This window comes from Ranitomeya imitator, chromosome 5, assembly GCF_032444005.1.
Source record: "Ranitomeya imitator isolate aRanImi1 chromosome 5, aRanImi1.pri, whole genome shotgun sequence".
Taxonomy (NCBI): domain Eukaryota; kingdom Metazoa; phylum Chordata; class Amphibia; order Anura; family Dendrobatidae; genus Ranitomeya; species Ranitomeya imitator.
Window position 1 is genome coordinate 81,705,732 of NC_091286.1, and position 27,444 is coordinate 81,733,175.

Genomic DNA, 27,444 nt, shown 5'->3' on the forward strand with positions numbered 1-27,444 from the left:
CGTGTCACATAGATATATTTAAAAAACTGAATATCTTTATTATAAACTAGCTATTGAACCCGTTCTACGCCCGGGTGGCGAGCATTTATATTGGTATATGGTCTCCATCCTGTCATGTGCTGCTCCATCCTGCGTCCCCATCCTGTCATGTGCTGCTCCATCCTGCGTCCCCATCCTGTCATGTGCTGCTCCATCCTGCGTCCCCATCCTGTCATGAGCTGCTCCATTCTGCGCCCCCATCCTGTCATGTGCTGCTCCATTCTGCGCCCCCATTCTGTCATGTGCTGCTCCCATCCTGCGCCCCCATTCTGACATGTGCTGCTCCCATCCTGCGCCCCCATTCTGACATGTGCTGCACCCATCCTGCGCCTCCATTCTGACATGTGCTGCACCCATCCTGCGCCCCCATCCTGTCATGTGCTGCTCCCATCCTGCACCGCCCTTCTGTCATGTGCTGCTGCCATCCTGCGCCCCCGTTCTGTTATGTGCTGCTGCCATCCTGCGCCCCCGTTCTGTCATGTGCTGCTCCCATCCTGCGCCCCCGTTCTGTCATGTGCTGCTCCCATCCTGCGCCCCCGTTCTGTCATGTGCTGCTCCCATCCTGCGCCCCCATCCTGTCATGTGCTGCTCCCATCCTGCGCCCTGTTCTGTCATGTGCTGCTGCCATCCTGCACCCCCGTTCTGTCATGTGCTGCTCCCATCCTCCGCCGCCCTTCTGTCATGTGCTGCTGCCATCCTGCGTCCCCGTTCTGTCATGTGCTGCTGCCATCCTGCGCCCCCGTTCTGTCATGTGCTGCTCCATCCTGCGCCCCCATTCTGACATGCGCTGCTCCCATCCTGCGCCCCCATTCTGACATGTGCTGCTCCCATCCTGCGCCCCCATTCTGGCATGTGCTGCACCCATCCTGCGCCTCCATCCTGTCATGTGCTGCACCCATCCTGCGCCCCCATCCTGTCATGTGCTGCTCCCATCCTGCGCCGCCCTTCTGTCATGTGCTGCTCCCATCCTGCGCCCCCGTTCTGTCATGTGCTGCTGCCATCCTGCGCCGCCCTTCTGTCATGTGCTGCTCCCATCCTGCGCCCCCGTTCTGTCATGTGCTGCTGCCATCCTGCGCCCCCGTTCTGTCATGTGCTGCTCCCATCCTGCGCCCCCGTTCTGTCATGTGCTGCTCCCATCCTGCGCCCCCGTTCTGTCATGTGCTGCTCCCATCCTGCTCCCCCATCCTGTCATGTGCTGCTCCCATCCTGCACCCCGTTCTGTCATGTGCTGCTCCCATCCTGCACCCCCGTTCTGTCATGTGCTGCTCCCATCCTGCACCCCCGTTCTGTCATGTGCTGCTCCCATCCTGCACCCCCGTTCTGTCAGGTGCTGCTCCCATCCTGCGCCCCCGTTCTGTAATTTGCTGCTCCCATCCATATGCCCCGTACACTGCTCCATAAAGGTTGATGGCCCCCATAAAATGCTCCATAGTATATGCCCCGTACACTGCTCCATAAAGGTTTATGGCCCCCATAACATGCTCCATAGTATTATATGCCCCGTATGCTGCTGCGATATATAAAAAAAAAATAACATACCTATCGTCGCTGGGCGCAGAGTGCTGGGGGGCCTGAGCAGGCGGGGACACCGGCGCGCTGTGGGGGTCAGGTGCCGGAGTCGCCGTTAGCTCAGGCCCCCGACACTTGCTATATTCACCTGGCCCTGATCCAGCACTGCATGCCGCTTCTTCCGGGTCCTCTGGCTGTGACTGTTCAGTCAGAGGGCGGCGCGCATTAAGCATGTCATCGCGCCCTCTGAACTGTGAACGTCACAGGCAGAGGACCCGGAACACGGAGCCGCACGCAGCGCTGGAACGGGACAGGTGAATATAGCTTATACTTACCCTCCTGGCGCGTCCCTGCTATCCGTTGGAGATCGCGGTATGCGTTCAGTGCTTACGCATACCGCGATCTCCTGGGAGCGTCACTCTGTGGGGTCCAGACTGCGCCGGCGCTTGCGCTTCCGCAGTCTATAAAGGCTTCGGACAAAGTGACGCTCCCAGCATTATATTATAGATGGTTAAAATGCATATGAATAAATAAATAAACAATAGACAAGGAGCCTCAAACAAACCAAAAAATCCAAATGAGGTAAACTAGAGCAGGACACATAATAAATACACAAGGAATAATCTATATGAGCAATACACATGCAGGGGTGTTGGATTATTGAAAAATAATCATGAGCTATTAAAGCTAAGATGGTATACTGCCATGAGCCAAATAGCCGTAAAAACAAAATAATAGAATTAATCGATATTGCCATCTCTCAATATTCTCAATCAGAATGTATATACAGTACAGACCAAAAGTTTGGACACACCTTCTCATTTAAAGATTTTTCTGTATTTTCATGACTATGAAAATTGTTCATTCACACTAAAGGCATCAAAACTATGAATTAACACATGTGGAATTATATACGTAACAAAAAGTGTGAAACAACTGAAATCATGTCTTATATTCTAGGTTCTTCAAAGTAGCCACCTTTGCTTTGATGACTGCTGTGCACACTCTTGGCATTCTCTTGATGAGCTTCAAGAGGTAGTCACCGGGAATGGTTTTCACTTCACAGGTGTTCCCTGTCAGGTTTAATAAGTGGGATTTCTTACCTTATAAATGGGGTTGGGTTGTGCAGAGGTCTGGCAGATACACAGCTGATAGTCCTACTGAATAGACTGTTAGAATTTGTATTATGGCAAGAAAAAAGCATCTAAGTAAAGAAAAATGAGTGGCCATCATTACTTTAAGAAATGAAGGTCAGTCAGTCCGAAAAATTGGGAAAACTTTGAAAGTGTCCCCAAGTGCAGTGGAAATAACCATCAAGTGCTACAAAGAAACTGGCTCACATGAGGACTGCCCCAGGAAAGGAAGACGAAGAGTCACCTCTGCTTCTGAGGATAAGTTTATCCGAGTCACCAGCCTCAGAAATCACAGGTTAACAGCAGCTCAGATTAGAGACCAGGTCAATGCCACACAGTGTTCTAGCAGCAAACACATCTCTACAACAACTATTAAGAGGAGACTTTGTGCAGCAGGCCTTCATGGTAAAATAGCTGCTAGGAAACCACTGCTAAGGACAGGCAACAAGCATAAGAGACCTGATTGGGCTAAAGAACACAAGGAATGGACATTAGACCAGTGGAAATCTGTGCTTTGGTCTGATGAGTCCAAATTTGAGATCTTTGGTTCCAACCACCGTGTCTTTGTGCGACGCAGTAAAGGTGAGCGGATGGACACTACATGTCTCGTTCCCACCGTGAAGCATGGAGGAGGAGGTGTGATGGTGTGGGGGTGCTTTGCTGGTGACACTATTGGGGATTTATTCAAAATTGAAGGCATACTGAACCAGCATAGCTACCACAGCATCTTGCAGCGGCATGCTATTCCATCCGGTTTGCGTTTAGTTGGACCATCATTTATTTTTCAACAGGACAATGACCCCAAACACACCTCCAGGCTGTGTAAATGCTATTTGACCAAGAAGGAGAGTGATGGGGTGCTATGCCAGATGACCTGGCCTCCACAGTCACCAGACCTGAACCCAATCGAGATGGTTTGGGGTGAGCTGGACCGCAGAGTGCAGGCAAAAGGGCCAACAAGTGCTAAGCATCTCTGGGAACTCCTTCAAGATTGTTGGAAAACCATTCCCGGTGACTACCTCTTGAAGCTCGTCAAGAGAATGCCAAGAGTGTGCAAAGCAGTCATCCAAACAAAAGGTGGCTACTTTAAAGAACCTAGAATATAAGATACAATTTCAGTTGTTTCACACTTTTTTTGTTAAGTATATAATTCCACATGTGTTAATTCATAGTTTTGATGCCTTCAGTGTGAATTTACAATTTTCATAGTCAAGAAAATGCAGAAAAATCTTTCAATGAGAAGGTGTGTCCAAACTTTAGGTCTGTACTGTATATAAAAAATTAAATATTCCTGTTATGCAATGAGGAGGCAAAGCAAGTGTATTAAGCCAGCTATGTCAAAATGGATGCATGTGCTTCAATGCAATCTTCCAAATGCAGTGGCAGGGCTAGCACAAAAACTGGACCATAGATCTGTCATAATTTAAGTGCACTCAATGTTTCACACTATTATTGCAATCCAAAACATGTAGATTCCAACCACCCCATGCCATATACATATTACCTGGGTCCGTGTCGCTCCCCAAAAGTGCTCTGCCAAGTGGCACGCTGAAACTCCTAGCCCCGATGCGCTTCTTCCTGGTGGTACGTAATCCCTTGAGCTTTGGATACTCAATGCTTATATTATTCATCCCAGTTCAGTATCACATAGTTGCAAACTTCTAAAAAAGGTGTAAAACCTATGAATAGATGATATGTGTCTGATGACAGGGTCACACTGACAATGATAAAAGGGGTCTTGAGTAGAGATGAGCGAATTTGTTTGGAAAATTATTCCCGAATGTGCCATATTCGTGCCATATTTGTACCATATTCGCGCCGAATTTATGTTTCATGATCTGTTCCAAACATATTCGTTCATTTCTACTTCCATTGACTCCAATGACATACGACTACGACGGTGTTCGGCGACTATTGCCAAAACAATATTCTGCTCCGATCTTAATCAGAACCAAATTTTTAAAAATTTGCTTAACTCTATCGCTGAGTCACCTAATTAAATGGAGCAGTGGTTGCTCGTATGTATTGGCTTATTTTCAAAATCTATGGAAATGAAAAAGAAAGCCAAGTAGAGTATTCAGCTGTCACCATCCTCATAGACTTTGAATGAAGCAGTAGCGCACATGCTTTATTGGCGCTCCATTCAATTAGGGTACACAGAACCCCCCTCCTCGTTATCTGTGGGACCCTTAGCTCTCACACATACTTCTATTCTGTCGATTGGTGACACATTTTTACCTTGTTGAGAAAGGGAAAGGGTGCATGATGATAAAAAACCGTTTTATTACTGCTATGCGTTTCGGAGAAGAACTTACTCCTTCTTCGGGCATAATACAAAATAAAGTACCTTCTCCCTTATAACGGGATTGGAGGTAACATAGTTCGCGCACGTTAACCCTCATGATCAAAAGCAATATTAAAATATATGTGAATCTACACACTTGATCAAAATTGTTGGTACCCCTCATTTAATGACAGAAAAGCCCACAATGGTCAGAGAAATAACTTGAATCTGACAAAAATAATAAGTAAAAATCTATGACAATGAATAAATGAAAGTCAGACATTGCTTTTAAACCATGCTTCCACAGAATATTTTAAAAACAAATCTCATGAAATAGGCCTGGACAGAAATGATGGTACCCTTAACTTAATATTTTGTTGCACAACCTTTTGAGGCAATCACTGCAATCAAACGATTCCTGTAACTGTCAATGAGACTTCTGCACCTCTCAACAGGTATTTTGGCCCACTCCTCAAGAGCAAACTGCTCCAGTTGTCTCGTGTTTGAAGGTTGCCTTTTCCAGACGGCATGTTTCAGCTCTTTCCATGGATGCTCAATAGGATTTAGGTCAGGGCTCATAGAAGGCCACTTCAGAATAGTACAATGTTTTCCATTCTTGGTTAGCCCGGAAGGAATGATGATATTTTATGCTGCACAAATGATCACTTCACCCAATCGAAGAGCCTTTTCCTAGTTCATTGGATGATCGGCACGTCTGAATATATGTAACAAGAGCCTTTTTAACCACACTTGTTATCTTGCAGTGTAACTGTCCCTTTAGGTTAGGTAAAGACGACCGTAGATTCTCTCATCTGAGAAAATCCAGTCGATTATGCAAATCACACTCTGCCCAAACTCTGGTCAGTGTCAGCATAGTGTGATCATAGTGTGCTCCAATTCTCCTGGGTGAAGAGAAGATGTTGAAAAAATTTTCTCCATCTTCTCCATTCTGTCAATACGAGGAAATTGCATTGCATGGCCAATTGCGATTCAAATAACGGGTCAAACCCTGGCATGCCGCAATTTTTTTCCCCCTGAACCGGGAAAAGTGGTGACATGTGCACAGCCCCATAGCACCCCATAGTCCGAGTGAGATCTGATGTTTTGTCATATTACACTTGGACTTATAATACGCCTGTCTGCACCTGCCCGTATTCAAACGCTTGATTGGCCGACAGTCCGCAGCTTTCTCCCCTTGCTTTGTACATTTAATATCCCCAATTCCAGTTCATTTACACATCTGCCTTGTGTGGATGTGATTTCAAGGCTAACTAAATTGCTGCAACTGTAATACATATGTATTTTCCAACCGGCAAATCTGTATAAAAGATCCTCTGTGGATTCGACCTGCGTGCACATTAATACTGTGTTCTCCGTTGAACACTACTTTGGGTCTTCTGTCGGAATCCACCAAAAAACAGGATACCGACAGGAGCCCCAATGAAGCCATTCACTTCTATGAAGCCCACGGAGTTGCTGTGGACACTGTCTGGCGTCCGGTCTTAGACCGTTCTTAGACCATTAGGTCTTTTCAGAAATGCACAAAAACATAGATCCATTTGGGCTGTGTTGGAGCTCCCATTGGATCCTTGTTTTGTATGGATTCATACAGAAACTCAATATATTTATCAGAGGAGAGCATTGTATGCTTGTAAGCCTAGCCTTTTCATTTCCACACCTGAAGCCGTCAAAGCGTCAGAATAATTCCAATATAATCATAATATTTCATGTTCTCCGATGATCCGAACGTTGTGATCTTGGTTCCTTCGGCTCACTGCTTCCAGACATCCAGACAAGGTTTCTGCAGATCTGGATGAACAGCCTTCTCCATATCTGACACTGTCCCTCTAAGAGATGGGTATGCATTGCTGACTCTATAAAAACAAAGTGATGACTAGTGACTACTGCGCTCTCATAACAATGACTGATAGAGGAGATGAATAGGCCTAAATGCAGCATTTGTCAGTGTTAATCCTCTGCCTGATCACTGGAGTGCTGATTGCCTAAATTCATTATGTGAGCGGTATCATCCAGCATTTTGTAAGGTACATGTCAGGAGGAGTGACTTTTTGCTGCAACTGTGTTAAATTTCTTGGATGTCTGACAGTTCTTTAATTAAATTCCCCGTCACTTTGCTTCTGTCATCTACATAGTTGTGATATTTTTAAAAGACTTATTTGGTTTAGAAAATGAATATAGAAATATTAAAGGATTTTCCATTTTCAGTAAAGTTATGTCCCAAGGCACAGTTTGGTATATAAAAAAAAAACAAACAAACCTACCTTTACTCATCCATCCTCGGTCCAACACTGAGTCTAAGTCTCCCCAGTGATCTCAGCAAATCACTGATCTCACCGCCTTTGCTTGTGTATATGGCACGAGTGAGCTGCACAGTGCCAATGATTGGCTGCAGCACCGTCCATATGTTGCAGACAATACAGACATTGTGAAACACAAAAAAGGCACATTAATACAGACACTGTGGTAGTATTGGAGACTCAGCATTGGACCTGGGAAGGGTGATAAAAGCTCAGTTTGTTTCTTAAACCAAACCACGTGGGGACAAGTCCTCTGAAAATGGAAAGTAGGGAATTTTGAGTTAATAGATGGGAGTAATCGGCTTAGGATCCTTATCTTTTAGCAAGTGCAAGAACCGCTACAGAGTGTCTGATGTTCCAGAAGGCCTTGTCTATTTTGGACCACAAGGAGTACTATGTACAGCATAATTTCTTCTTTGTGGTGGGGCGGACTGAAACTTATACATTTCGTTATCCTACCATTTTTATTTTTTCGCATTTTTTTAGAACGGTCCTCAGGCTAGATCATCAATATCAGATCGGGGTGAGTCCAAGTCCTGGCACCCCACCGATCAGCTGTCACAGGCTCCGGCGGCAGCCCAGGTGTAACCATTGAGCGAAGCTCCACTGTTTAGCTCCTTTCTGTGTGTTCTCTTCAGTAGGAACGTCCTGTGTTGGCCGTTAAGCATCGAATGGAGTTGGACAATGTAGCTTCATCCATTGTTTACTTCCTGCCAGAGTCTGTAGCAGCGGATCAGTGGGGTGCCAGGCGCTGGACCCACACCAATCTGATATTGATGATCTGTCACCATGATAGTTCATCAGTATCTGGTGACTGAACATCTCCTTTAAATTTAGGCTGGTTATGCACAAAAGATATCAGGGAACTGTAGAATGGTTCCTATACCCTTGAATTGTTATGAATAAGAATTGTTCTGTAGTACTCTGCAACTGCTGCTACACATTGAATGGACATGCACAGTACAGCTCTATTCATTGTAATCATACAGCCACAGCTAGAGCCTGTAACAGCTGATCAGGGCAGCATGGTGGCTCAGTGTTTAGCACAGCAGCATTGCAGCGCTGGAGTCCTGGGTTCTAATCCTACCCACGACAACATCTGCAAAGAGTTTGTATGTTCTCTCCGTGTTTGCGTGGGTTTCCTCCGGGTACTCCGGTTTCCTCCCACAATTCAAAGACATACAGATAGGGATTCTAGACTGTGAGCCCCATCGGGGACAGCGATGATAATGTGTGCAAACTGTAAAGCGCTGCGGAATATGTTAGCACTATATAAAAATAAAGATTTATTAATTTTTTTATTTATCAGATCAGTGGGGGTCAGACCCCCAGCGCACTCCATATCTTGTGATTAGACAACCCCCCTTTATTTCCCACCTTTTATCATAATGGAGATTTTTCGACTACAATTCCAAGTCTATTCATTTCTTATTATATTTTTACAGCTGTTAGAGCTGAGTGTTACTGACAGTGGCATATCTAAGGGGGGTAGGCAGAGCATTTGCAGTGGTCCGAGGTGCCTCTCAGTGGGATTCTGCCATTCTCCAAGCCAGTTGTCAAACTGACAGCCAACTCAAAAGATGTAAACCGCTGGATCCCTGAATTAAATTGTACTCGCGTCTTTCTGGTACGAGTACAACTAAATGGTGATTTTGATTATGTATTTCAGTTCAGTTCTGTTTGTGGTTCTAGTGATATATTCCTGTACTGATGGTACTTCTAGTGATGTATTTATGTACTGATAGTAGTTCTGGTGCTGTATATCTGTATTGGTGTTGTTTGTAGTGGTTCTGGTGATGTATTTCTGTGCTTGGTTCTGATCCTATACACATCTAACAATCCATAACTTGTCAGATAACGTGATACATAGCTACGGTTGCAAAGTTTTGTGGTGTCTGACAAGTCAAGGATTACTACATATGATATAATTATATTAGGTGCCCTGTAGCCTTTTGTATGCACTATATTTTCTTTTGAAAAAGAAAAGTAAAATCCAGTCCTGTTGAGCCGGACTCCAATTTTTTCTATTTGCCCTGTAGCCTGTGAAATCCTAACAGTGTGTAAAATACTCACTTTCAGGGTCTGACCCTGCTTACTGGTTCCAGTGGTCATCGCATGACCATTCTTATGCGATTTTCATACTTGTAATCACCTGCCTGCTTTTGTGCCTTTTTCACAATCACTTTTTATTGTGTTTGCATATTATTTTTTTTCATTCACCATTGAAAGTGGGGTTTAGGGTCTTCAGATGTTTTCGCCTGATTTATCACATGTGTTTTTTTTTTTTTAAAGTCACAACTTTCTTTGCACAAATGCAGTGTACTCTCTCTCTAGAGTGATTTTATGTAATTTTGCATTTTGTAAAATGTGTGACTTTTGCACTGAAAAGTCCCGATAAAGGTTAAAGATAAAAGCAAAAGCAAATTTTTGACAGTAATTAATACCACAAGACAAAAAAAGAAAAGAGACTTTAAAAAAAAGGATGAGTCAGGGCCCATGACTTTGCAAGCAATTTACTACATTTTATATCAGTCGTCTATAAGGAAAAACTAAAAAAACAGCAAAGATGAACATTGAAGATGTAAACAACAAGTTATGCTGTGCAACAAGCCAAGTGTCATTGTGATTTAATAATATTGATCATGACTTTTATATTATGCAAAAATACTTGGCAATTTTTACATGTTGACTGAAAACATATAAAATTTTAGTGATACAATAAAATAAATGTACATTCAAGGGGGAACATTCACACATCAGCCTTCTTGCTACTAGTTCTGCTCTGCAGTGGGCCTCCGTAATCCAGTGATGAACCTATATGGGCGCACAGGATGGAAATCATGATGCAGAAGGGTTGGATTATAGGATCCGTAGACCAGTTGCCTCTACAACAGACCATGTAGATCAGATATGTGAAGAATGGAGAATATTAATAAAACCTTCTAAAAGAAAAACTGCTTGGTTTACCCAAAGCTATCAATCACGGTGCAGCTTTTTTTCCGCATTCTGCACTTGCAAAATGAATGCTGCACAGTAAATGATTTGCAATTTATTTGCTATGGTAAAGAAAGACAGAGTGAAAGAAATGTACGGTAGTTTTTCTTTAAAAAAAAATGTGACATATATCTGTCCCATGATGTCAAACTGAGGAAATCTGATCGTTTAAAGTTGCAATTAAAATTATTCAGCTCCCCCATTGCAATTTTGATTTATTAGCAAAATTTCTGTAGTTTGCATTAAATCAATGGAACAAGAGCAATTTTATGAGCTCAACACAACTGATATAACAAGTGGCATTTCTCTATTCAACACAAAATGGTACCTTTACTGACTACTCGTAGGGTAGAAGGATCATCCTTATTCTAATTTGATCATGGAAACACAAGAAGAAATGGAATGAAGCTGAAAGGGAGAAGATACAGATTAGAAAAATCTTTTTGACAATGCGGGTGATCAATGAGTGGAACAGGCTGCTACGAGAGGTGGTGAGTGCTCCGTCAATTGAAGTCTTCAAACAAAGGCTGGACAGAGATCTGTCTGAGATGGTTTAGTGAATCCTGCATTGTGTAGGCGGCTGGACATGATGACCCTGGAGGCTCTTTCCAACTCAAACATTCTATGATTCTACTGCAGTCCTAGAATTATTCAGACCTTTAATGACTGGCATCTGTAGTACCTAGTAAAGTCCCATAGGCTGTTATGACCTGTTGAAAATGTGATGTATAGCCAGACACCAGCATCTAACAATGTTCCTAACGAATCTTATCCCAATCCTCATGAGCAATGACCTCTAGCTTATTAATGTTCTTGACTTATCAAGAGAGCGGTCCAAAATGATACAAGAACATATCACTGTCTTGCACAAATAAGGAACACAAAGATACAAAAGCATTGATTATTCCTAGTGATACTGAAGGAAATACATTCCACAAGTTCAGCATTACAGGAACACTGGCTAAGGTAACCTGAATGTGGCAAAAAAAAGCTATCATCAGCTGCCACCGCATTCCTAAGGAGGTAGGTGGTCAAAATACATTGCATGAATGTAAAAGATATGTATTGCAGCCAGATTTGCACTGCAAGGTAAACACTAAATACTGAAAGTCTCCATGGTCAAACTCTAACACCAAGGCATACACCTCTATCAGCCCAAAAATACAAGAAAAGTTGACTTCGATAAGTTTCAAAACCATATAAATAAAACAGAGGAGTTTGCAGATTCTTTCCTGTGGAGCAATGAAACAAAACTGGAACTTTTTGGATCTATGGATCAGTGGTAGGCCTATAGGAGGAAGAATGAAGCATACGTTAATAAAAACACCCTGCCAACAGTTAAAGGTAACTTATCAGGTCCAATAATGCAATTAACCTGCAGATATAGAGTTAATCTGCAGGTTAGTAGTGTTATGAAGGTCACTGGCTACAGTGTTAGACCTGGGAGATAATTAACTTTATTCCTCCTGGGAGCCACCAGCTTTCAGTCATGCAGGCATGCTCAGAGCAATTAGAGTCACCGTGCACAGCATTGAGAGCGGTAGTTGTAAGCAGACTCCAGTGACAGATAGTTGTGCTTACAGCCACCGTTCTCAGTGCTATGAGTGGTGACAGTAACTACTGCATGACTGAAAGCCAGAGGCTTAAGGAAGGGATAAAGTTATTTATCTCCTGGATGCAGCACTTTCAGTACAGTGGCCGGGCACCTTGATAATACTGTTAACTTGCATATTAAGGCTATATCTGCAGGTTAATAGCATTATTGGACCTGGCAGAATCACTTTAAGCATGGCGCTGGCTCGGTGCTGCCTACAGTGAAGCATGACTGAGGCTTGGTAATGTCTACAGCGAAGCACATCGGTGGCTCAGGGCCTACAGTGAAGAATGGTAGTGACTTGGTAATGCCTATGGTGAAGCATGGTGGTAGCTTGGTGATGCCTACAGTGAAGCATGGCATTGTCTCAGTGATGCCTACAGTGAAGCATGGCAGTAGATCAATGATGCCTACAATGAAGCATGGTGGTGGCTTGATATTGGTCTGGGGCTGCTTTAGCTGGTGATGTGTTTGAACTGCTTTGTTTCCTGTTGCATTGTTAACCTGTAGCATGTAAAGAGCAAGATGGACTCAATCAAGTATCAGCAAATCTTAGGAGAAAGTTGAAGCTTAGGCCTCATTTGACATTTCAACAGGATGCTTCCCAGCATAGCTCTAAGTCCTCCGACCCTTGGTTTCGGAAGACGTCCTAAAAGATTCTGGAGCAGCTGTCACAAGTGCCTGACTTGAACCTTATAGAAAACCATTGGTCAGATTTGAAGAAGCCGATTGCAGCTCGTAAACCGAACAATATTAGTTAAATGGAGTCCAGTGCCATGGAGGATTGGGATAAGATTCCTCAGGAAAAAAATGGTATCTGGCTATGCATCATGTTTGCAGAAGTCATAAGAGTACTAAAGACGCTGGTCATGAAGTGGTTGAATACCATAATTTTAAGACTATAGGAGTCATTTAATAAAGGGGATGGGAGAACTACAATACCCAGATAGATTAGTGAAATTAGGATTATTTAGTCTAGAAAAAAGACGACTGAGGGGCGATCTAATAACCATGTATAAGTGTATAAGGGGACAATTCAAATATGTCGCTGAGGATCTGTTTATACCAAGGAAGGTGACGGGCACAAGGGGGCATTCTTTGCGTCTGGAGGAGAGAAGGTTTTTCCACCAACATAGAAGAGGATTCTTTACTGTTAGGGCAGTGAGAATCTGGAATTGCTTGCCTGAGGAGGTGGTGATGGCGAACTCAGTCGAGGGGTTCAAGAGAGGCCTGGATGTCTTCCTGGAGCAGAACAATATTGTATCATACAATTATTAGGTTCTGTAGAAGGACGTAGATCTGGGGATTTATTATGATGGAATATAGGCTGAACTGGATGGACAAATGTCTTTTTTCGGCCTTACTAACTATGTTACTATGTTATTTGGAGAAACCACTTGTTATATTAGTTGTGTTGAGTTACATTTATTTATTTATTTTATTTACTTATATAGCGCTAGTAATTCCGCAGCGTTTTACAGACATCATCACTGTCCCTATCACAATCAAGATTCCCTATCATTGTGTCTTTGGAGTGTGTGAGGAAAACGGAGTAACCGGATGAAACCCACGCAAACATACAAACTCCTTGCAGATGTTGTCCTTGGTGGGATTTGAACCCAGGACCCCAGCACTGCAAGGCAACAGTGCTAACCACTGAGATATAAATTGGTCTTGTGATATTGGTATATCATAAACGACAGAAAGTTTTAACATTTTGCTAATAAACTTAATTTTTCATGGAGGTGAACTATTTTGATTTCAATCATGCAAAATAAGTAGGCTGATAAATATGAAAAAAGAAGAACTGCGGCAGCACTCACCAGATTGCGTAGATCAAACCTTTATTGAAGGTAAAAAATCCATCATGACGTGTTCACGGCTCGGGGGAGTGCGGACATAGTGGAAGTGAGCAGGGGAAGACAACAGCTGTTTCGCGCTCTACCAGCGCTTCTACAGGTCCTGTAGAAGCGCTGGTAGAGCGCGAAACAGCTGTTGTCTTCCCCTGCTCACTTCCACTATGTCCGCACTCCCCCGAGCCGTGAACACGTCATGATGGATTTTTTACCTTCAATAAAGGTTTGATCTACGCAATCTGGTGAGTGCTGCCGCAGTTCTTCTTTTTTCATATTTATACTGGATTGTTTGTTTTTTCGTATGCGAGCACCTCCAGTTACTGAAGCCCTACACCCACAAGTGACTGTGTTCTTACCAGTACGTTACATTCAGGCTGTGCAGCAATACTTTTTTTTCTCTTCATTAAGTAGGCTGATAAATTGCCTGCAAGGAGCGGTGTTGGCAATCATCGCGTAGAGTCCATGCAGTATAGGAAGGGCCTTAAGGCTGTATTCACATTGGCATCATGCTCTCCATTTATGAGGAAAACCATAAAGTAGTACAAGATCTGTCACACGACACCTCAAGTGAACGATACACCACATTGACTTTAAATGTTGTCCATTAGGCTCCACTGAGGTGTCCATCACTTTATGTTAATCCTTCCCTATTATCTGCTGATATTAAAGGAAAAACCTCAGTGTAAATGATTATTTCTCCTGCAAAGCACTTACCAGAGAAATGGCACTCAAAAGAAAACAACCTTTTGTTCCAAATATTGTATGGAGTCTTTTATATGACTTACATGGGTTGTCTAGCTTAGAAAATGCATTTTTCTATTCAATATCCAATTAGGAAATTTTTGAATTAGTCGACATGGATCCTATTAACTCAGATGGGTCATTCGCCAGGGTGGAGAGCGGATACCGAAAGTCTCTGCCGCTACTGAGGAACTGTCCTGCCTTGCACAGAAAACCTATTGATCTGAAACTTCTCTGTGCAGTGCTCAGTTTCCACCTGTGGTGGCGCTACCTGGCAATTAAACATTTACTACCAGGTTGTCCCACATATTCAGCCGATCCCCAGGGATCCCAGCAATGGATCCCACTAACAAGCTGAGAATGACCAAAGTGATCCTCAACCTACTGAACAGCCGCACAGCCAGCTCTTCTCTCTCCTAGTGTATCCTCACCCACCCCCTGCAGACTGTGAGCCCTCGCGGGCAGGGCCCTCCCTCCTTATGTACTCGTGTGCCTGTTATCTGCTTATGTTTAATGTAATTGTCTATATTTGCCCCGTATTCACATGTAAAGCGCCATGGAATAAATGGCGCTATAAAAATGTATAATAATAATAATAATAATATTTGCCCCGTATTCACATGTAAAGCGCCATGGAATAAATGGCGCTATAAAAATGTATAATAATAATGTATAATAATAATAAAAGTGTAGTCTCTATACAGTCATAACTCTGTATTTCATTAGAAACCTCGGTATAAGAGACAATTCCATCAATGCCTGAATGTTCAGTGACAATTTAACCTGGAATATTACTAAAATAATTTATTTTGTTAATTTTGGAGAGTTAATAGTCGGTAAAACATTAAGGTTCTATCGCACTACGTATATACTTTACAGAAGCATATTTATTATTTTTCGTATCTTCTTTCTTAGTATTTAGTACTGAATCCTGTGAATTGAAGACTAGGAATCTCCTTCTCGTTAGAAAAGTCAGTACGGTCAATCCTTGAGCTGGGACTTCCTACTTTACTCAGCCAGGCTTTCCTGAAAAAAAAAAGAAAGAAAAAGAATAGTCATAGTAATATGAATGAGTGATAAAGAAGAAAATGGATTCTGAGAATATTCATATTCTGCTTTTCTGTGCCCACTGTCGGGCTCATACACAGGTGGACGGTGTCAGGATGGATACTTAGAGATCTGTCTGTCCACCATAAGGATACATTGTAGAATATATATATGTGTATATACTATATATATATATATATATATATATATATATATATATATATACACAGTATATATATATATATATATATATATATATATATAGTACAGTCCAAAAGTTTGGACACAACTTCTCATTTAAAGATTTTTCTGTATTTTCATGACTATGAAAATTGTACATTCACACTGAAGGCATCAAACTATGAATTAACACATGTGGAATTATATACTTAACAAAAAAGTGTGAAACAACTGAAAATATGTCTTATATTCTAGGTTCTTCAAAGTAGCCAACTTTTGCTTTGATGACTGCTTTGCACACTCTTGGCATTCTCTTGATGAGCTTCAAGAGGTAGTCACCGCGAATGGTTTTCACTTCACAGGTGTGCCCTGTCAGGTTTAATAAGTGGGATTTCTTGCCTTATTAGGCCGGCGTCACACTACCGTGTTTTACGGACGTAAGAGAGGTGCTGAAAATACGGATTGCATACGGTACAATGCATCTCTATGCCCCAGCTCCTATCAGCTGTATTTTACTGATCCGTATTATACGGTCTTCTACAGCCGTAGAAAATCGCAGCATGCTGCGTTTGTCACCGTATTGCGCAAAAAATACGCCAATGAAAGTCTATGGGGGCGAGAAAAATATGGATTACACACGCACCAACAGTGTAACTTGCGAGAAATAAGCAGCGGTGTTAGAGAGAAAAGCCGGCAATTCAGTGCGGTGTACAGTAAAATCACTCTGACAGGTTAGAATAGAATAGGTAGAATAAATGTGTACACATAGAATAGGTATATATATATATATATATGTGTCATTGAGACACATATATATATATATATATTAATATTTCATCCAGCGCGAGATAGCTTAAAAGCCGGTAATTCAGTTGCCGGCTTTTGGTATCTCCTTATCAAACCCGACATGATATGAGACATGGTTTACATACAGTAAACCATCTCATATCACCTTTTTTTGCATAATCCACACTACTAATGTTAGTAGTGTGTATGTGCAAAATTTGGGCTGTCTAGCTATTAAATTAAAGGGTTAAATAGCGGAAAAAATTGGTGTGGGCTCCCGCGCAATTTTCTCCGCCAGAGTAGTAAAGCCAGTGACTGAGGGTAGATATTAATAGCCTGGAGAGGGTCCATGGTTATTGCCCCCCCCCCCTGGCTAAAAACACCTGCCCCCAGCCACCCCAGAAAAGGCACATCTGGAAGATGCGCCTATTCTGGCACTTGGCCACTCTCTTCCCATTCCCGTATAGCTGTGGTATTAGCCAGGGGGGGCCAATAACCATGGACCCTCTCCAGGCTATTAATATCTGCCCTCAGTCACTGGCTTTATCATTCTGGCGGAGAAAATTGCGCGGGAGCCCATGCCAATTTTTTCGCCATTTAACCCTTTAATTTAATAGCTAGACAGCCCAAATTTTGCACATACACACTACTAACATTAGTAGTGTGGATTATGCAAAAAAATGGGGATATGAGATGGTTTACTGTATGTAAACCATGCCTCATATCATGTTGGGTTTAGGAAGGAGATAGCAAAAGCCGGCAATTGAATTACCGGCTTTTAAGCTATCTCACGCTGGATGAAATATTAAAGGGAACCTGTCACCCCGCTTTTTCAATATGAGATAAAAATACAGATAAATAGGGCCTGAGCTGTGCTTTACAATAGTGCAATAGTGTATTTTTTGTCCCCTGAATCCCCACCTATTCTGTTGAAATACCTTACTAAAGTCGCCGTTTTCGCCTGTCAATCACGCTGGTCAAATGGGAGTGGTTAAATCCCTGTTTCTCCCCCCTGTCTCAGCTCTGCTTCACACTACAGCTGAATAATCTGATTGTGTCAGAACTGCTACACCCAGTAAACTAAGTGATACATCGCTGGAATCAGGGTCTGTCTTTCTGCATTATGCTGCTCTCAGATGAGGTAGCAAAAACCTGTTGACCGATACCCTTTAAGGAAATTTAGACTTTAAGTCCCTCTTTCTTCCATAAAATGTCTTAAATTGCCCATCTGTACTTTCTTTTGAAGTTAGACTCAATGAGATTGAGTATAATTGCCAAAATATAAAATGCTGAAACGGTAACAGATATGGTTGATACACTTCCAGGAATTGTCCTGGGCCACTAGCTTAATGCTGGCTTTGTATTACAGCACATAATGAAGGCAATTGGCCAATTGTGTCCTGAGGATTCACGGTGAGCATAAGATGCGACATTGTCTCTCTACTTTAAAAAGGTTACATCTTTATTACCTGTTAAACGCCTCCTGTTTCCCTTTACATGGCCGACCAATTGTTCTCCATGATTTTTAAATCTTGGTTGCACTTACTCAATTACTTTATCAAGTTATAATGGTTTAGACACCTGATTTACAGAGGAACCACTGTAGCCCAAAAAAATTTATGGACTACAATTTATTCTCACACATGCCCTGCTTGGACCATCTCTTTAATTTCAATTTCTCAAAGAAACAAAAACAGCAATTCCTCAAAGTGATTTCACCAGAAAGCTGGCATAAAACACTTGGAAAAGTTTAAAAAATGTTGCAACTTTTCACGTTTTTATGCGTGTTTCAAGCAGCTTCACTAAATTGAGAAGATATGGGAAGCTTACTTCTTACTCCTGAAATATTAGTCTAGCTTCTGGCTGGAGTAACATATGTGGAGAAGTGCACACCGCTAATAAAATGTGCTGAATTGATTAAAGGGAACCTGTCGCCTCCAACCCCCCCCCCTGGTATTTTTAACTAAAAGAGCCACCTTGTTAAGCACTAATGCTGCATTCTGTGAAGGTGTCTCTTTTTTTGGGGGTCCCTTCCAACGATGCAATATAACTTTTTACAATTTGACCGCCATACCTTTAGTCTGTCAGGGGGCACGTCTACTCCCCCCCGGACACAAATGCCTGCCAGCCATCACTCAGCCCCTCCGTGCGCCGCCTCCTCTGCCTTCATTAACGTCCACGGAGCCCACGCTGTAAGTTCCCAACATGTGAGTCGAAGGGCAGCGCAAACTGTGCATACCCAAAAAAGGAACGTACAGCGCAGGTGCCGGGGATGTTAATGAAGGCAGAGGAGGCGCCGCCCGGCGCACAGAGGGGCTGAGGGGTGGGTGGGAGGCGTTTGTGTCCAGGGGGGAAAATACATGCCCCCCGGACAGACTACAGGTATCAGGGGTAAATTATAAAAAGTAATATTGCAGTGTTGGAAGGGACCCCCCAAAAAAGAGCCACCTTCACAGAATGCAGCATTAGTGCTGCACAAGGTGGCTCTTTTAGTTAAAAACGCCTGAGGGGGTGACAGGTTCCCTTTAAGCGACGTGCACCTCTTAATGAATTCAACGCATCACCCTCATTAAGAGGGTGACATACGCAGCACTGTTCAAAATAAATCAGTCCAAAGTTATCTAAACTCCCTGTTGGCCATGTTACACATCCATGTTGGCCGTGTTGCAAATCCATGTTGGCCGTGTTGCAAATCCATGTTGGCCGTGTTGCAAATCCATGTTAGCCGTGTTGCACATCCATGTTGGCCATGCTACCCATCCATGTTGGCTGTGTTACACATCCATGTTGGCCGTGTTGCACATCCATGTTGGCCGTGCTGCACATCTATGTTGGCCGTGTTGCAAATCCTTGTTGGCCGTGTTGCGAATCCATGTTGGCCGTGTTACACATTCATGTTGGCCGTGTTGCACATCCATGTTGGCCGTGTTGCACATCCATGTTGGCCGTGTTACACATCAATGTTGGCCGTGTTGCACATCCATGTTGGCCGTGTTGCACATCCATGTTGGGCGTGTTGCACATCCATGTTGGCCGTGTTGCACATCCATGTTGGCCATATTAGAGATCCATGTTGGTCCTGTTAGAGATCCATGTTGGCCGTGTTAGAGATCCATGTTGGCCGTGTTACAGATCCAGGTTGGCCGTATTACAGATCCATGTTGGCCGTGCTACGCATCCATGTTGGCCATGCTGCACATCTATGTTGGCCGTTCTGCACATCCATGTTGGCTGTTCTGTACATCCATGTTTACCGTTCTCCACATCCATGTTGGCCATTCTGCACATCCATGTTGGCCGTGCTGCACATCCATGTTGACCGTTCTGCACATCCATGTTGGCCATTCTGCACATCCATGTTGGCCGTTCTGCACATCCATGTTGGCCGTGCTGCACATCCATGTTGACTGTTCTACACATCCATGTTGGCCGTATTGCAAATCCATGTTGGCCGTGTTACAAATCCTTGGGCTTAAGATGACTGTTATACAATGTGTGGTGAAATATGTGTGTGTGTGTGTGTATATATATATGTGTGCAGTGACCTATGTATACTGTAGGTATTGTGTGACTAGGAACATCTGTCCTGAAGGCTGCAGGTTCTCACCCAGGTGTTAATATGTATTTTCCTGAGACAAGCAGACTTCTGTCTCCAAATCTCACCAGGGGGTCTAGCTAGGACCAAGAAGAAAGGGAACATTTGACACCACCAAACTCTTGGAAGAGAGATGTCAATTACAGCCTGATAGTATGTCTGTGAGAACGTTTACAGAAAGGATCTCAAGAGAAAATAATATATTCATTGGCAGCTTGGCCGTGGTCCAATCAAAAAACAAGCAATTATGATATTAACCTGAGGGGCTGTTCTAGAAATCTGACCTCCAGACCAAAGCTATAAATTAGACCTGTATACCTAGAATCGTGTTCACATAATGGGGGCGGCCGAGCTGGTGGGATCCAATCTACATTCATTCTACCCTCAGGGAGCAGAAAGCAGACTACCAAGTTAGATGATTTCTGTAAGTTTTCTCCTGTTATTTTATACTGTTTTGCATAAGTTTTATGTATTTTTATTATCATATTTTTATACCTTTTTCTTACTGTAAGCACTGAACCTTTTTGTATTAAAGTATAAAACTTTAACAAGTTGAATCTTGAATGTTCTAACGAATCCAGAGCCTAAGGTGTGTGAGCCTTATGAGTGGTAGACATTATTAGTATTAATATTTCCGAGACTCATCCCCCGTGTGTTCGATGAGTGGTGGCAGTGTGTATGAGCGGGTGTGCGGCCTGGGTCAGTGTGTGATTTATGCTCCCTTTAGAGCATAGGACAGAGGTTGAATGCTGGACTGAGAGTGGGGAGATAGATTAATCCTTGCAGGCACAACCCCATGTCACGTGTGAGAGCAGGCACGTGACGAATTAGTGACACCACGGAGTAAGGGATCCGCGACACAATGTCCTTATGGCACTTCAGCAGATTCAGATATACATATACAAATGACATTTATAAAGCACACAACAGCACCACTTTTCTATAGGAGTCATGTTTTATCTTGATTATATGTAAATTTTACCTAGAATTCCTTGTGAATAAAAAAACAAACCAATTTGTCATACTTTTCTTGTATGCGTATTTCTAAAATGTTTCCAAACTTGCAAATAAAAAATGTCATTATGTTGTAAAACTGAACAGATAAAAGGATATTGTCACTGTAAGCTGTATAATGCACAAGTACCCATGCATCCATGGTTGGTGTGTGGCAGTGCAGTAAGTGTAGACCGCTAACAGGTGCACAGAACAATGATGAATGGATTTGCTGCAATACAAATATGAGATTCTACAGCACAAAGCCTCTATTTATACTCGATAACAAATTAGCATAAATTTATTGAATAGTACAAAGACATGCTAAAGATATTACACAAGTTATCGTTACATGACCATTATAAAGCCACATTCGTTTTGGAAACAACCAAAGCACTTTATATCTATACAGAAATACATAGGAAAGAATGGAGATTTATTGCTATTCTCATGTGGTTACACACTGATATAAGTGGGATGAGATAAGATATACCCAAGACAGCTAGATATTGCTATCGAGGCATAATTTGCTAAGGGCATTGTTAACTGCTGTTGTCGAGGCCTGGATTTTTATGAAAAGTTGGGTAGGTTTGGTAGCGAAGCCTGACATTCTCAATCCTTTCCTAAATGTGTTGTCCTCAATCAATCCAGGTGCTGGGCTTAAAGAGGATTTGTCACAGGGTCAAAACTGTCCAGTTTGTCCTCTTAATTTGTTCCCATTGCCCCCCAGACCATTCTGGGTTTTTTTAAATCCGCCATACGGTTCCAGAGATATTGACCCTTTTATTTAACACAAATGTTAATGTTTTTTTATCAAGAAGGAATGACCCACAGATTCTCTTGGCGTGTCTTTAGACTGCTCTGCATAATTACCATGTGACCAATGACGCTTTACAAAGCCCATAAAAATTTGCACTAAAAAAAAAGGCCCAAATCTCTGAAACCGTATGGTGGATTTAAAAGAAGCAAAAAGCAAATATCTCAGGGGAACAGGAGGAATAAAGTAAGAGCAAAATTTGGCTACTTTTGACCTGGGGAAAGGTCATCTTTAAATCATAACTGGGTGGCTTAAGATGTGCACTTGAGATGGGGGGATCCCATATGAAGGAACTGATGGTATCTATTTGATGGTATGAGACCTACTAGTCTCCAGTTGGACATTTTTGTGTTTGTTTCAGAGGGTCAGGAGTATGCCACCACATGTAGAGTGAGTGCTCAGCTGTAAAAGATATATCTAGCTATGGACCTAATTTCCCACATTGGGCAAAGAGCGATGTATTATCTGAGCCTCATAGAAAGAAAAAGCAAATTAGGTTGTCCTGATTTAAAAAGTAAACAATAGTGATGAGCGAACGTGCCCAGATAAAGTGTTCGAGTAATATGTTCTAGTGTCTCACGGCTGTTCGACAGCCACAACATATGCAGGGATTATCTAACAAACAGTGAGACATGCAGCCGTGGGGACTCAAACATAATATCCGAGCATGCCAAAAACACTGGGTTAGTACCCGAGCATGCTCCGATAACACCTAATCCGAACACGTTCGCTCGTCACTAGTTAAAGGGACTCTGTCACCTGAATTTGGAGGGAACAATTTTCAGCCATACGGGTGGGGTTTTTGGGTGTTTGATTCACCCTTTCCTTACCCGCTGGCTGCATGCTGGCTGCAATATTGGATTGAAGTTCTGTCCTCCACATGCCTGCGCAAGGCAAAATTGCCTTAAAGTTTGCAAGAAGCCACCTGGGAGACACACCAAACATGTGGAAGAAGGTGCTCTGGTCAGATGAAACCAAAATCGAACTTTATGGCAACAATACCAAACGATATGTTTGGCGTAAAGGCAACACAGCTCATCACCCTGAACACACCATCCCCACTGTCAAACATGGTGGTGGCAGCATCATGGTTTGGGCCTGCTTTTCTTCAGCAGGGACAGGGAAGATGGTTAAAATTGATGGGAAGATGGATGGAGCCAAATACAGGACCATTCTTGAAGAAAACCTGTTGGAGTCTGCAAAAGACCTGAGACTGGGATGGAGATTTGTCTTCCAACAAGACAATGATCCCAAACATAAAGCAAAATCTACAATGGAATGGTTCACAAATAAACGTATCCAGGTGTTAGAATGGCCAAGTCAAAGTCCAGACCTCAATCCAATCAAGAATCTGTGGAAAGAGCTGAAAACTGCTGTTCACAAACGATCTCCATCAAACCTCACTGAGCTCGAGCTGTTTGCCAAGGAAGAATGGGCAAGAATTTCAGTCTCTCGATGTACAAAACTGATGGAGACATACCCCAAGAGACTTGCAGCTGTAATCGCAGCAAAAGGTGGCGCAACAAAGCATTAAGTTAAAGGGGCCGAATAATATTGCACGCCCCACTTTTCAGTTTTTGAATATCCACAAAAATTTAAAATAACCAATAAATTTAGTTGAACTTCACAATTGTGCTCCACTTGTTGATTCTTCACCAAAAATTTACATTTGGTATCTTTATGTTTGAAGCATGATATGTGGGAAAAGGTTGAAAAGTTTCAGGAGGCTGAATACTTTCGCAAGGCACCGTGGTGAACAATGGTATATTTGTAATGGAGACTCTTCAAAGCTCATCTTCTTTTCATTTTCTATAGGTTTCAAAATAATAAAACAAAAAAAAAAAATCAATCGCAAAGATATGGCATAAAAACGAAGGTTGTGCTTCAATTCACATGACATAACAAATAAGAGAACAATGGATAAAGTGTATTTGAAATTAAACTAGTAGCAAAGCCACAAAAGAGGACTGAAAATCCTCTAAAAATTACAATATTCTATTTTTTTGCCTCCAGTCATGCACATTTTCTAATCTTTACTATTAAGTACAGTCCTATAGTCATAGGATATATTAGTACTGTATGTACAATGAGACCTGAGGGGGGTCTGAGGATGGAAGGAATTGTGTGAACCCTAACGGTTGTTTGACATGGCAGAAGTCCATTCAGGATACGTTTTCAGGACAAGTCTGGAATGTAGGTACGGGGTCTCGATAGTAAAACACATTCATCTATTATTTCCACAAGGTCATATAGAAGTTAGAGGATATCCCGAGGTTACGTGGGGACAGAATATAAATAAAGAAGGGACGTGCCCCAAGAAAGATTATGCCATCCAATGCCTGCGGATTGCAAGGATTAATATTAAACAAAGTGAATTAACTAAATGACAGAAATAGCCTGGGATTAAAAGCACTCATTCTGCGTGTTCGATAAGGAAGCCTGGTGGTGGGATTCTCAGGCTGCGTTATGTTATTCTGCTTTCTGTCATCGCAATGTAAACTTCTATCAACTCTGCTTCCCTTTGTCTACATTAAGCATTGTGACTCTGTTATGTTTTCCTCGCTACAGACTTCCGGTCACATTGTTACTCAATGATTCCATTAGCACCAGCAGAAGAACTGGAGCATACACTAAGCAGGATAGAAAGGCCGTGCCAGTGAGCGGCTACACGTAACGGCAGGTCAGAATCATGGCACTTATTTGTCTATGTGGAGGGTGTATCCAGGGAAACGCACTTCCAAGTAGATTTTAATTCCAAGTGCGCTTTAAAAAAAAAGTATATACCCCCTCACATTTCCACTGTCGTAATTTTAAATTATGTGGATTTTCTGTAAAACACTACATGTGTCTGTAAGGTTCATTTCCCACTATTGAGTCTTTACAGCTCCAGAATTTTTGATGGAATTTATAGAAATCTCATGCCCATTGTGCTTTTTTTGTGTTGTATAAATTGACCTGCGGTGTGTTTTTGAAATCCACAACATGTCAATTTTTCTTTTCTTTTTTTTTTATGTGCAGATTTTCTCGATAGAACTGCATTAAATGTGGAAAATCCAAAGTTCAAAAAATATATGTGTTTAGTATATTTTTGCTGCAGAAATGTGTGAAAGTTGCAGGTAAGGCTAGTTTCACACTAGCGTTTGGCAGGGCTGCAGACTTCCTCCGTGAAGCCCCGCCCACTGCCGCGCCTCTTCCTTCAGCTCCGCTTACGGCTGCATGCGTCCTGCGTACCCTATCTTTAACATTGGGTACACAGGCCATGCGGATGTATGCAGATGCCTCCACATGTGTTGTTTTCACGCTGCACTGACCGCAACAAAATCCAACAAGTTACGGTCGGCGTAGCGTGAAAACGATGCATGCGGAGGCATCTGCATACATCCGCATGGCCTGCGTACCCAATGTTAAAGATAGGGTATGCAGGACACATGCCGACGTAGGCGGAGCTGAAGGAAGAGGCGCGGCAGTGGGCAGGGCTTAATGGAGGAACTAGGCAGTCCTCTGCAAAGCCCTCCTTCCCAAATGTGAAACCAGCCTAATCTGTACATGACAGCGTCAAAAAAGATTTGTCAAAGTCAAACACCAGGAAATATAAAAAATGAAACAGTTTTATTTATAGCATGACATCTCAAAAAGAGACCAAAAACTGTAGGGTCAAAAACACCATAAAAACCTCATGTAAAAAATGTACAAAAAAACGTAAGAAACCTACCTTAGGGAATATGTGCAGAAATGATGCAGAAAATCTGTTACATCAAAAACTCACCAAATATTCATTGTTGAAACGTAGCTTACGACTGTTATGTTCTCATTCTGTTCCCTTTGTCATCTATATATATAATCGTCTAAGGGACACTTCCGTCTGTTTGTCTGTCAGTCTGTCTGTCACGGAAATCCGCGTCGCTGATTGGTCGCGGCCGGCAGGCCAGGACCAATCAGCGACGGACACAGTCCGGCCACGAATTCGCCCTTTTCTACTCTCTGTCAGTGCCCCCTTCAGTCAGCGCTCACACAGGGTTAATGGCTGCGTTACACCGCGGTGTAACACAGTCCGTTAACGCTGCTATTAACCCTGTGTGACCAACTTTTTACTATTGATGTTGCCTATGCAGCATCAATAGTAAAAAGATCTAATGTTAAAAATAATAAACAAAATAAAAAATCATTATATTCTCACCTTCCGTCGCCTTTCCCGCTGTTCCTCGCGACGCTCCAGTTCATGCATTGCAGTCTCGCGAGATCATGATGTAGCGGTCTCGTGAGAGCGCTACGTCATCATCTCGCGAGACCGCATTGCATTCTTGGGACCATTCTGGGATCCGTGGGGCCGACGGAAGGTGAGTATATAACTATTTTTAATTTTAATTCTTTTTTTTTAACAGTGATATGGTGCCCACATTGCTATATACTGCGTGGGCTGTGTTAGATACTACATGAGCTATGTTATATACTGCATGGGGTGTGTTATATACTGCATGGGCTGTGTTATATACTACATCTCTGTGCTATATACTACGTGGCTGTGGTATATATTACGTGGCTGGGCAATATACGACATCGCTGTGCTCTATACTACGTGGCCTGTGTTATATACTGCGTGGGCTGTATTATATACTATGTCTCTGTGTTATATACTACCGTACATGGCTGTGGTATATATTACGTGGCTTGGCAATATACTACATTGCTGTGCTCTATACTACGTGGCCTGTGTTATATACTGCATGGGCTGTGTTATGTACTACGTCTCTGTGCTATATATTACATGGCTGTACTATATACTACGTGGCTGTGTAATATATTACGTGGCTGTGCAATATATTACGTGGCTGGGCAATATACTAAGTGGACTGTGTTATATACTGCATGGGCTGTGTTATATACTACGTCTCTGTGCTATATACTACGTGGCTGTGCTATATACTACGTGGCTGGGCAATATACTACGTGGGCTGTGCTATATACTACGTGGGGTGTGTTATATACTACGTGGGCTGTGTTATATACTACGTGTGCTGTGTTATATACTACGTGGGCTGTATGCTACTTGGCTGTGCTATATTTCTCTGCTGTATCTGTGCATCATGAATCATCGTATGTGTTAAAGAGGGGGGCCCAATGAGACTCTTTCGCCTGGGGCCCTCAAAAACCTGGAGCCGGCCCTGGCTTTACTGACTGTTCGCAGCCGGGCGTGACCAATCAGCGACTGGCGCAGTCCGGCCGCGAATTGGCACGGAATTTTAACCACGCATCGATAATTGGTCGCGCCCGGCAGGCCGAATCCTGTGTATAAATTGCATCATTCTGCAAATTTCATAAATAAACTACATACATATTCTAGAATACCCGATGCGTTATAATCGGGACACTATCTAGTATATTTATATATATATATATTTTTTAAACACTTACATGAAAAAAGTGTTACCACTGTCATCAGTGTTTTGTATCAGTGTGCCCATTTTTGCCATCATTGTGTCATCAGTATTTTTCAAAGGTGGAGAAAGAAATAAGTTACAAAGCTTCTTGTTCTGCCCATCTTAATGTGCAGAGAGTTA

General features: G+C 42.6%; 1 protein-coding gene across 3 annotated transcripts in view; it reads right to left on the reverse strand.

The window, feature by feature from the left end:
• Positions 1–15,337: 15,337 nt before the first annotated feature.
• The window catches only part of ACYP2 (acylphosphatase 2), a 172,938-nt gene continuing 160,831 nt past the window's right edge, over positions 15,338–27,444 (reverse strand). For all 3 annotated transcript variants that reach the window (XM_069768878.1, XM_069768877.1, XM_069768876.1), the window contains one exon: positions 15,338–15,494. Coding sequence is in view for 1 of the 3 variants with exons in the window: in XM_069768877.1 (XP_069624978.1) it covers positions 15,380–15,494 (115 nt within the window). In the remaining 2 variants the exon portion in view is untranslated. The remainder of the gene's footprint in view (positions 15,495–27,444) is intronic.